Consider the following 12705-nt stretch of genomic DNA (forward strand, 5'->3'; position numbering starts at 1 on the left):
TGGTTGGGTGGTGTCTATATGAAGGGTCGGGTATATGTCATTAAAAATTTTAGGGCCTACAATTTTTTTTTTGTTAAATTGCTCTAGTGATTGGGAACCCTTGTACACATTAGTCAGCTGTTCCAGGTCAAATTAACTAACATTCACCTAAACTATACGGCACCCTATGTGCATTTATCCTATAGAGATGAGTCAGGGGAGGGCACTAGTTTAGTATCCTGCAGACACTGGATATGCTATTTGCCATCTCAAAAAAGGTCCAATATAACATTTTTATCCTCCTGTAAGTACATAGGTTCACGTGACTGCGACGGGAAGATGGGTTGCTATGGGACCAGGTAACTACCAGTGCGCATGCGCCAAACAAACCATGTTTATTGGACCAGACAGAACATGTGACCGCCAGGTCCTGCAATTTAATACAGGACATGTTTCATCTTAGGCCATGCCCCCTGAGGAAGCCAGATGGCAAAACGTGCATTGGGGTCACGGATGCTGACATGCCATCATAACACTGAACCATGGGTAAATAAATAAGTTATATTATGACCCTTACATGCCCCTGCATGATGTCATTATGTCTGACACCCAATGGGTGGCATTACAGGTGACAACATATCCTTAATGCATGGGTACCATATGCACTCTTGTGCTCGGATTAATTTAATTATCTGTCTTAGTAATCGGATATATTGTCGTCACATCTAGTATAGGGATACAGATTATCATTATTTCCAGCCGGAGTGGTGTCTACTTTCAGGGCCTACCCTTATATAGTTCTGTGCAGCACTTAGCAATTCTACTGATATATGGTAGCATTATCAACCCATACAGGGTTCTTTGTCATTCTAACACACTATCTTTGTATGTAATGTTCATTTTTTAACTTATTGTTAAATGAACTTTTATACTTTTTAGTATTAAGTAGCATAGACTCGTTTTTCTCTTTTTCTGTGTTATTTACCATGTCTACGTTCCCTGCTGCAAAACAGCTCTAAGGAAAAACTTTTTACCTATTAACCTTTGACCCCGCACAGCCAAGCAAGGAAACCAGATAACAAGCTGTGCATGTAGCCTAACAAGGGGTGGAATTTTCTTGCTGCAAAGACTGTAGTTTACCTGCTGGCAAAGAGGGTAAAGGTTTTAGTAACATAATTGGACAAATGTATTACTAAAGTTGTGTGGAAAATGCTCTTTAAAAACTCCTTTATTTGTGGAATTTATGAAGCATAGGAAGTTACTAACAAGTGACCGCTGCCGCCAGTCAGTGGTTTACATGGTAACGTAGCATTACTGATCATTGATTGGAGTTATGATGGCAGTAATACAAAATGTGACCACATTGTGCACTGATTAGCTGCAGTTGGAATTGCTAGCCACTGAAGATCGGAAGCCTTGCTGGAGCTTCTGCACTACATCGTTGGAGGGGAGAAGATGTGCGTATTGTTTAGTGTTTTCACTTCTGCATTTTGTAAAACATTTTATAAGGCTGAATAACCCCTTTATTATTTGTAAATTGAATAAGGCTCCCGCCCAAATGTGTCTCATAAAAAGTTAAGTACCAATATATTAGGTAATTTTTTTTTTCTAAATACACTGCTCAAAAAATAAAGGGAACGCTCAAATAACACACATCCTAGATCTGAATGAATGAAATATTCTCATTGAATTCTTTGTTCTGTACAAAGTTGAATGTGCTGACGACAAAATCACACAAAAATCATCAATGGAAATCAAATTTATTAACCAATGGAGGCCTGGATTTGGAGTCACACCCAAAATTCAAGTGGAAAAACACACTACAGGCTGATCCAACTTTGATGTAATGTCCTTAAAACAAGTCAAAATGAGTCTCAGTATTGTGTGTGGCCTCCACGTGCCTGTATGACCTCCCTACAACACCTGGGCATGCTCCTGATGAGGTTGCTTATGGTCTCCTGTGGGATCTCCTCCCAGACCTGGACTAAAGCATCTGCCAACTCCTGGACAGTCTGTGGTGCTACATTACGTTGGTGGATGGAGCAAGACATGATATCCCAGATGTGCTCAATCGGATTCAGGTCTGGGGAAAGGGTGGGCCAGCCCATAGCTTCAATGCCTTCATCTTGCAGGAACTGCTGACACACTCCAGCCACATGAGGTCTGGCATTGTCCTGCATTAGGAGGAACCCAGGGCCAACTGCACCAGCATATGGTCTCACAAGGGGTCTCAGGATCTCATCTCGGTACCTAATGGCAGTCAGGCTACCTCTGGCGAGCACATGGAGGGCTGTGCGGCCCTCCAAAGAAATGCCACCCCACACCATTACTGACCCACTGCCAAACCGGTCATGCTGAAGGATGTTGCAGGCAGCAGATCGCTCTCCATGGCGTCTCCAGACTCAGTTACGTCTGTCACATGTGCTCAGTGTTCTGGGGAAAATGCCAAGCATCCTGCACGGTGTTGGGCTGTAAGCACAACCCCCATCTGTGGACGTCAGGCCCTCATGGAGTCGGTGTCTAACAGTTTGTGCAGACACATGCACATTTGTGGCCTGCTGGAGGTCATTTTGCAGGGCTCTGGCAGTGCTCCTCCTGTTCCTCCTTGCACAAAGGCGGAGATAGCGGTCCTGCTGGATTGTTGCCCTCCTACGGCCCCCTCCACGTCTCCTGGTGTACTGGCCTGTCTCCTGGTAGTGCCTCCAGCCTCTAGACACTACGCTGACAGACACTGCAAACCTTCTTGCCACAGCTCGCATTGATGTGCCATCCTGGATGAACTGCACTACCTGAGCAACTTCTGTGGGTTCTAGAGTCCGTCTCATGCTACCACGAGTGTGAAAGCACAACATCAGCCAGAAAGCATTGATACGGAGATGTGGTTTGTGGTCCCCACCTGCAGAACCACTCCTTTATTGAGTGTGTCTTGATAATTGACAATAATTTCCATCTATTGTCTATTCCATTTGCACAACAGCATGTGAAATTGATTGTCAATCAGTGTTGCTTCCTAAGTGGACAGTTTGATTTCACAGAAGTTTGATTCACTTGGAGTTATATTCTGTTTAAGGCTGCGTGCCCACGTTGCGTATTACAAGCGTATATGCTGCGGAACTTCCGCAGCGTAAACGCTTGTAAAACGCATGTATATCCGCACCCCATGGTCCCCAATGGCATTCCGCAATGTCAATGCCCATGCTGCGGATTTTTCCGCAGCGTATATGCTGCAGTCAAAAATCCGCAGCATGTTCATTAATTTTGCGGAAGCGCAGCGGAATCAATGTGCGGATGGTACCCAAGTCTGGATGAGAGGAGACTCTCATCCAGACCTGGGTACCAAAGAACCTGTAAAAAAAAGAATAAAATAAAGTTTATACTAATCTTCTGATGTTTTCCCGCCGTCGCGCTTGTTTGTGAAGGACCTGCCACGTCATTGAGTCATGTGACCATCACATGACTCAATGACGTCACCGCAGGTCCTGCACACAACAGCGTGAGCCGCTCAATACTCCGGACGGGGCAGAGAATGCATCGGAAGGTGAGTATAAACTTTATTTTTTACCATTCTGATTCTTTTTTTTTTTTTTCAACTATTACTTGGTCACACTATATAAATCCATGCCGGTTGCATGGATTTATATAGTGTGAACAAGTTGTCAAGCACTTTTTGCTTAAATCACTTGGAGAAGTGCTTGATAACCCGCATACGGAAATGCATGCAAAGACGCCTCACAAACGCTTCTACCTGGCGGGTAAAACCGCATGTAAAATCCGCATGCGACTTTCCCGCCAGGGAGAAGCGTAAAAAATATGCTTCAGTTCCGCAACGTGGGCACTTGGCCTAAGTGTTCCCTTTATTTTTTTGAGTAATGTATATTGAAGATTTACTGCTACCTGTAGTGTAAACAGGATGTCCAGGAAATAGTGTTTTTAAAAGGGCTTGCCACCACTGATCCTAAACCCCCCCCCCCAACCCCACCTGCTTCTGGTATCCACTTCCTGGTCCAGTCCTAACTCCATCAATGGCCATCAATGACCTGCCAGTCAATTTCTGACTGAGGTGGGTCCTTGCTGTGGTCCTCAATTGGCTGATCATTTTCCAGCCACTGCTAGTATATAAAGATTACTTTTAGCTTCTGGACATGCCTTACATGTAATGCCTGCAAAAATTGATGAATTGTGCCTAAACAGTGGTATGTTCTTCTAACACAAGGAGAATCTATTGCAGTACAACACTGGTAAGAGTGTATGTGGCTCGGGGAGTTGTCTTTGACTAGCCAGGCCACTGTGTTTTATATTCTAATTCTGTTTTGTCTTCATAGATAAATGTGGATTAGAGCTCTACTGCCAAAACTCGTTTCTTGCCTAGCTCTCGCGTAAATGAAACGGATAATTAAACTTTTATAAATTAATATTTACGGACTGGTTTTTCTAACTTGAATGACACTTTTGATCCAGAAATTACTAATATTCAGACAAATCTTTCTGTGTATTCTGCATTATGTAGTCAAAATTGGTTTTGCAGTTCCTATTTTATCTGGAAATTCCTCTAATTCGACAACCAATTTTTCATAAATCCCTATAATCTAGCATGCCCCATAATGGATAAGCAAATTATCTCATCGCTCTAATCCCCCAAAAATGACTATTAAGCCACCTACCCCCATACACAATAGATCATTCGTAGACCATTATCTCTTCCGAGTGCCCCTGAATCAGCAGTCCAAAATTGGATTGATCAGATTCTGTGATGTCACTGAAAATGGATCCTTTATATCATGTTTTAGATATGTGTACACACCAGCTGCAGGATATTCTTTATGGATCCTTCAATCCTAGATCTGAGGAACCATCTGGGAGGGAAACGTGTTGAGATGACATGTGGACTAAGTATCTTGGTACATATCACTGTTTTTTTAAAGAATTTTTAGATTGACACATGAAAGTTAATTTGTCAGTTTATACCTATATAATATACTTGCTATCTAAGGGCGAAAAAGGTGACAATTTACAACCCATATGTCAGTTTAGTAAATAATCTTGATATGTGCAAGTTTGCCACCCTATGTTTTTACTATGCTGACCATCTATGTAGCATTTGTGTTTACCCATCCTGCGAGTTTACATTGATCCTTCATGTAGTTGATTTATTGGACTTGTATCCTCTTAATGTAAAACAGTATGTGTAATTGCTTTACTTGTGACGGGGGGGGGGGGCGCCATTTACATTCTGTTTTAGGGTGCCAACCCCTGTGTCCAGGAAGGGTCAGTATAGGGGAAAGTAGATGCATTTCCCTATCTTGTATCCAACTTCTTAGTTTTCCCCAATAGATAATTTCTTGATTGATATTTTTGATAATTATTGCGTTTTCTCCTCCACTGAAGAGGGCCACACAGATATAGTATAATTTATCAAAATATCAATTATAATCTCTGTTGGAGGTACCAACAGAATGAGATAGTGGAGGAATAGATAAACTGGAACACCAATGCAGAAATAGTTCTAATGTAGTATAGATAGAGATAGAGATAGAGATAGAGATATAGATGATACATCTTGGGGTACAATTTGAAGTGCATGTTGTAAAATCTGGGATATATATAATTTTTAGCTATCCTAATAATAAAAGTAAAAGTTTTAAGGGGATGATTACACCTGCATACACATTAGATTAATTGGTCTATCCCGGCGGGTACAGACACTTCTTCATAGTCCTGCTCCTCAGGTAGGAGATTTGGCAAAAGCAACTATATAGAACCGGGCAGTATGAGTTTATCAGGCAGGGCCCAGAGCTACCAAAGAGGGGGAGAGCCACAACAGCACAGGCTGTAAATATTCCACCATTTCAGTGGAATTCCCATTGACATTGGTTTGTGGAGAATTTCCCTCATGCGACAAGTTGGACATTGAATTGGCCAATTCAATGTCCTATTGTTAGTGTTAACCACCTTGAATAGTCCCAGTTTGGCCACGGCCCCACTATCAGTATTTGGTCAGTAATTTTTTTTTCTCAGGAGTGGGTGATAAATGCAGAATTGGTGACTTGTTTCTATTATACCTTTTTCTCTGTTCCTCACCTGGTTTTGGCTCCCACTCCTGAGAAAAAATACTGATAGTGGAGCCGTGACCTAAATCATGAAACCACCAAGCATCTGTGCTCGAGTTTTGTATTTTACTTTGCCTGCCATTCATCCTGTGCTGTTTCCCAGCTGGGTAAAGAACCACTTCACCACCCACCTCTATACTCAGTCATTGGGGCACTTACTTCAGCCCTTGGCCTACACAACTAGTATAGGTATATGAAAGCCTTCAATCTTCTTCTTTCAGTTCTACTAATAGGTATAGATTATTGATTTCATATTCACAGACAAGGTGGACCAGTGCTCTAAATCTGATAATTGATATTGTATTGCATAGCCTTTTAATCATGAATACCATACTTCTTTTCAGATATGGAATTGCTGGATCCACTAATGTAACAGGAGACCAAGTGAAGAAGCTGGACGTCCTTTCGAATGACCTCGTTGTTAATATGTTGAAGGCCTCATTCAGTACCTGTGTCCTGGTGTCAGAGGAAGACCCACATGCCCTTATTGTCGAAGGTGATAAGAGGGTGTGTACATATCTGTATACTTTACAGTTACACTGTCTATCCATATAGTGGGGAATTGTCTGCACAACGTTCTGGCTTCCTGCAATAACAGTCTTGATGCAATTTCTCCTTTTTATAATGTTTTACATCATATTGTTGCAATGAATATTTAGGAAGTATACATCTATTTCATTGTATTACTTTCCTCCCATATGGTGCCAGAATATGTCTCCATAAAAACTAAAGGCCCTTCTGCACATTCGTCTCTATCTCCACCTAGAGATGTTGGGGCCGATGAGGACTGAGCAGTTTTGTTTTTTTTCTCCCAGAAGTGTATATGGGGCAATTGGGAGAGAGTGCTTGACCAAACCTGCCTTCAGTGATTTAAAGGGAATCTGTCACTGGGTGTTTTCTACCCCATCTTAGAGCAGCATGATGTATGGTCCGAGACCCTGATTCTAACGATATATCACTTACTAGGCTGCTAGCTGTCATTTTGACAAAAAATCCCTGTTTTCTCTGCTGCTGACCGAACAGTTCTCTGAATGCTGAGCTCTGTATAGCTCCACCCACACTACTGATTAACAGCTTTTGGCGTACAGATTTCTGCCTATCAGTGGTGGGGGCGGGGTTATAAAGAGCTCATGAATATGGAGGACTACCCGGCAGCAGGTTTTCTAATCATTAATGATAAAGCATTGATTTTTCTCAAAACTGCAGTAAGCAGCCCAGTAAGTGACAGATGCTAGTCAGTCTCTACATACTGCTGCTCTCAGATTATTTTGGCAAAAAAAACTGATTGTATGAGTACCTAAAAGGGTACTGGTTTTGACAAGACAAAATGCATACATTATAAAATATCTTACACCTGATAAGGCTGGTGTACTTAATTAAAAAAAAAAAAAAAAAAAAGTTCATGTCACAATGACTGTATAATCCATTTTAGAAAGTCCTTCTCACAGGGATTTTCAAAATGAGCATCCTAGTTTATAAATCTGGATGCATGGTTACATTTTTATAGCCTTCTGTTCCCATCAATATATAGAACACACTAACCAATATTTATTGATTGCTTACAAAATGTTCCCATTTTTTTTTCTTTGCTTGCAAAGTGCAGTATAATTCAGGACATGTAGTGCATCAAATGTATTATAGGACAGGGCTAAAAAGACGTAAATGTGCCAGCTTCATTCACCACATGCATTTTTTTTTTTTTCTGTACAATATGCGGTTTTAAATAAGTCAGGCATAAGATGGCATATGTAACAGAAGTGTATAACATATCTAATGCGTGGCACCTAATTTGTAATTCTTTGTACAAAATTTATCAAAATGGAGCACAATTTATGCTTTATTTAACATCATGTAAAAGTCATGTGTCGCACCCCCGTGGGCCTTACTGTTTGGGGACAATAGATTGATAGATAGATGAGATATCTCTATCACGGTGGCTGGCCCAGGGCGGACAGTGCACAAAAGGGGGTAGCGATTTATTAAGGGTTCTGAGAATTTCGTGACGCCACCTGTGGTGTCTGGTGAAGGTCACCAGCGCTGCAGCAGTCCTCTGAGGCAGGTGACAAGGCAGCTAAAGATGGTACAGCGGGCCTCAGGGCAGTATAGATAGATGGTGGGTGCGCTGGGTGTTGTGGTGCAGTTAGAGATATAATGGCGCAGCCGGAGTAACGGACAGAGACAGGGGGTTTTTGCTTCGTTACCTTTACTGGTACAGCTGGTAGATATGGTGAAAGGCGCACTTTCGGACTTCTCCCCAGGGAGCGGGTATAAGGCCTCCTGATCCGCGTCTGCCTCTGTGTAAGCTCCTGGCCAGCCTGCAACTGTGCCTAGCTTATGTGTCTTGCTTTTTACTCTTCCTGTTGCTCTGAAGTAGGACCTCCGGTTGGTGACCACTTTCCCTGGACGTCGTGGCCTTCGTGGTACCTGGTCCTGTACGTGTCTAGCTTCAGGTTTACCAGGGACTTGTAGTCCTCCTGGGATTCCGGTTAACCCTACTGGGTGTGAAGGGTCCCTGTAGGCTCAGACCCGGTGTCCGGTATATATATTGGGGTGAGCCTGGTATGCTCCTCTGCCCCCTTTATCACTCCTTTTCTTCCACTCGCCTTCGGCCACGCTCGGGGCCCTCACTAGGCTTCAGTACTGCTGGAGGCCTAGCTTGCCTCACACAGCAGCCTGCGTGCTGCTCACTCTTCAGAGCACACTGCACTGTAACTAAACTGAGCTGCCTGGCTCCACCTTCCCTTTATATATATATCCCTAACAGGGCTCCCTCTGCTGGTATGAGGTGGAAGGTGGAGGTGTTTGCATGTATTGAGGGCCTCTTGTGGAGAAATCCGTCCGTGCCGCCTTCTGGGTTCTGTGGCACCATGCGCAGCAGGGCGCCACATTTGCATTCCATAATACTATTGAAAAATTCCACTAAATGTTTCATGTTCACTTTCCTCCAGTATTTAAAGGGAATCTGTCAGCAGGTTTTAGCTACCTCCTCTAAGAGCAGCCTGATTTAGGTGAAGAGAAGCTGATTCCAGCGATGTATCACTTAGATTACTGGCTGAAGCCGTTATGATAGAATCTGTTTCTCTGCTGCAGATCTAGCAGCTCTGAATGATGAGCTGTGTATAACGCCTCCCCCATCACTGATTGTCAGCTTTCTGTGCACATTGTATATTGACAGAACCACTGCTAATCAGTGGTGGGGGCGGGGTTGGACCAGGAAGCACAAGATAGCTAGTCCTCTAGTGATAATAATCTCCTGCTGATAAAACACTGATATTATTGAAACAGAAAACCACAGCCCACTAAGTGATGCATCACTGGAATTGGGATCTCTGACCCTACATAGTGCTGCTCTCAGATTACATCGGAACACCTGCTGACAAATTCCCTTTTAGACATATATTAAAGCTCAATGCTATTACCTAAGGTGTAAACATGTGACCAAAATGACATATTTTGTCATATATTGGCCCAATATTCAGTCACTATGGAGCTGCACTGACATATACATTTTTTTTAATAGGGTAAATATGTCGTCTGTTTTGACCCATTGGATGGCTCCTCAAACATTGACTGTCTTGCTTCCATTGGCACAATTTTTGCCATATACAAAAAGGTAAGATCAGCTATTTTTAAACCTCTCTGAATGGACTCGTGGTATAAAGACCTATACCTAACATATGCTACATTTATATGTGTAAGACTGTGCAATAATTCATGTGTATTATAATGAATATGATGTATTTATAGGGGTTGTACAGTGAAAACAAGTTATCACCTTGCTGATCGTGTTTGTCCGACTGCTGGGACCCGTTGTAATCCGCAGAATGGGGAAACTTCTCTTCGGGGAACTTCTTTCCTCATTGCAAAATGACATGGCTGGTGTGACATCAAACCGCTACTCAGCCCATTCTCTCTAGGGATTCTGGAAAAAGCCCGGTGAAGCACCATAAGGAATGAATAGAGCAGTGCTCCATTTTAACGAGGATAAAAGTTCCCCATTTTGCCAATCAGTTTGTGTCCCAGGAGTTGGACTCCCACCAATCAACAGGTTCTCACATGTCCCATAGATGAGAGATTTATTTTTTTACCACCGGACAACCCCTTTTAGTACACTATTACTTTATTATCTTTGGAAAGAATGGTCTCCAGTAAATACAGAAAATCCTTAGTCAGGCAGTGCCTAACTATAGCCAGCAGGTGGCACTGTCTTCTATTATAAAGTACAGTATAGTGGTGGATTCTACTTGTGTTGGATTCTTACTATGCAACCTCGGTTTCTTGGGGGGGGGGGGGGGGGGCAGCGGCATACTATTGGTCTAACATATGCAGTCGCACAGGGGCCCTAGAGGTAAGGGGACCACATCGACTTCCGAAGGGGCAACCCGCTTCTGGTACAAAAACACAAAAGTGTGCGTTATGATTTGCTATTATACTGCAAAGGACCATATACTGTTCTTGAACAGGGGTCTTCTTCTTTGTGCCCACCAATCCCTCTTTGTATATTAAAATGGCAAATTGTATCTTATTAGGTGCAAGAAACCTTTCTGAGTACACGGCTAACTTTTTTTTTTTTTTTTTTTTTTTTTGTGTGTGTGGACTTCTATATTGTGCAGACAACAGATGGAGAACCCAATGAGAAAGATGCTCTGCAACCAGGACGAAATCTCATCGCCGCAGGATATGCCTTGTATGGGAGCGCCACAATGCTGGTCCTAGCCACTGAATGTGGGGTCAATTGCTTCATGCTGGACCCTGTAAGTCACAGTATCATAACTGCACATTGTGTTCTAGCTGTTCCACCATTGAGTGGATGACCACTGAGCTGTGTGTGAGGGTTGTAGCCCATTCCACTGTAACATTTACAACATGGTCTTTGGTTTATATAGTAGTAATGCAATAGCTATGTATGTATGTGTTCTAGGCAATTGGAGAATTCATCTTGGTCAATAAAAATGTGAAAATCAAGCCAAGAGGTAATATCTACAGTCTTAATGAAGGATATGCAAAATACTTTGATGCCGCGGTTACAGAATATCTCCAGAAGAAGAAGTTCCCAGACGTAAGTGTTTGCTTGCCAAATTCCCAAAACTGTTCGTTCTGAGCCCACAGCTAGCCATCCACTTACAAACTGGCATTGATCATAGTTTACCGTAAATAATTGTAGTAATCTAGTGGTTTTAATACCACACCCAAAAAATGTCTGACCCTGTAAAAAATATTTTTGCTGACCTATACACCTATGTGTAGTTTAAATTTATTTATTTCTGGTGCTAGATTGACTGATGTTCTTGTACAGCATGTCAATGCACTAGTGGGTATATGGTTGGGAAGATGAGTTATTTGGTAGAAAGCATTATTTATTTAGTTATTTTGTATTTTTATTAAAGGGACTGTCAGCACAGAATGACTGTTTAAACCAAGTACAGACGCTCAATGCATCATGGCGGGGCCAATCCTTTATATACACCTTCCCACCGGCTTGGTTTCCATCTGACTGGCCACATCTTTGTGCACCGAGTGGCTGTACTTGGTTTGAACACTCATTCTGTGCTGACAGTCCCTTTAAAAATAAATTACAATGATAGTCACACAAAAGCCATAAAAACTGTAATGCAATTAATGGTAAAGTGGCATGTTCTCCCTTGCCAAATACACATCTGTATTCACCCCACGTAAGTAACAGAATCTAAAATTATGGATGAGTTAAGAGGATGTGCATATTTAGCTCCAATAACTTTTATTGAGGGAGTTTCAAAACTATATTTTACTTTTTTGGACACCTGGATCCAGTAGGTAGTCTAGAATAAAATATCCAAACCTTTGCTTTTTTTCTTTATACTATACGCACACCGAAGTAGTATTTTTACATGGTAAGGGGCTGTTCACATTACTTTTTTTCTTTTTTACGTTGCGGTCAATATATAGTCAATACAGTTGCGTCATATGCTGGGTCCCTGACTGATGCGTGCTCGCAAGCTGAGCCTGCTTCTTTCCCTGCAGATGGCTGTTTTTCAGTCATCTACCTATACCAGCCACCTGGGAGCAGAGCTCTGCCCACTGCTATTAACTTGTTAAAAACCATTGTCAATCTGTGACAGTGGCATTTAGTATATGCTGGCAGGTGGACGAGTCATTCTGTGTAGCCAGTCACGTGATAAATAATATATGCGTGCGTGTTCAGGTCACCTTTCTTTTCCCCCATTAAACAAGGAAATACTTTTATGAATGCAGCAATGCCAAATATGTATTTTTTTTTTTGTCTGATCCATCAGAATCTAAAATTAATTAAACTGGTAAATGGCTTAATGAGAAATAAAACAAAACTAATTACAGTTTTTTCAGCCGCCGCAACACTGCAATAGAATGCAACAAGAGGCGTATCCACCTCAAAACTGTATCAGTAACAATGTCAGCTCAGGGTGCAAAAAAGGCATTACACAGCCCCACCAACTAAAATTGAAAACATTACACATCTCCGGAAATTTCATTAATTACTAGTGATGAGCGAGCATACTCGCAAGTACTCGGTACTCACCCGAGTATCTCAGTACTCGAGATGCTCGGAGCTCGCCGAGTACTTGCGAGATGTTCAGGCGGATGCTCTGGTCCCCTCCCTGCA

The 12705-nt window shown here is 42.3% G+C and overlaps 1 protein-coding gene across 1 annotated transcript in view; it reads left to right on the plus strand.

Annotated features, from left to right (window-relative positions):
- LOC141253902 (fructose-1,6-bisphosphatase 1-like) overlaps positions 1-12705 on the plus strand; it is a 44414-nt gene that overhangs the window by 14854 nt on the left and 16855 nt on the right. Inside the window, exons 2-5 of the mRNA XM_073670969.1 lie at positions 6431-6593; positions 9607-9699; positions 10700-10840; positions 11008-11145. Coding sequence (XP_073527070.1) covers positions 6431-6593; positions 9607-9699; positions 10700-10840; positions 11008-11145 — 535 coding nt within the window. The remainder of the gene's footprint in view (positions 1-6430; positions 6594-9606; positions 9700-10699; positions 10841-11007; positions 11146-12705) is intronic.

This window comes from Phyllobates terribilis, unplaced genomic scaffold, assembly GCF_046119375.1.
Source record: "Phyllobates terribilis strain yellow unplaced genomic scaffold, ASM4611937v1 Scaffold_1__5_contigs__length_1240528914, whole genome shotgun sequence".
In the NCBI taxonomy this organism is placed as follows: domain Eukaryota; kingdom Metazoa; phylum Chordata; class Amphibia; order Anura; family Dendrobatidae; genus Phyllobates; species Phyllobates terribilis.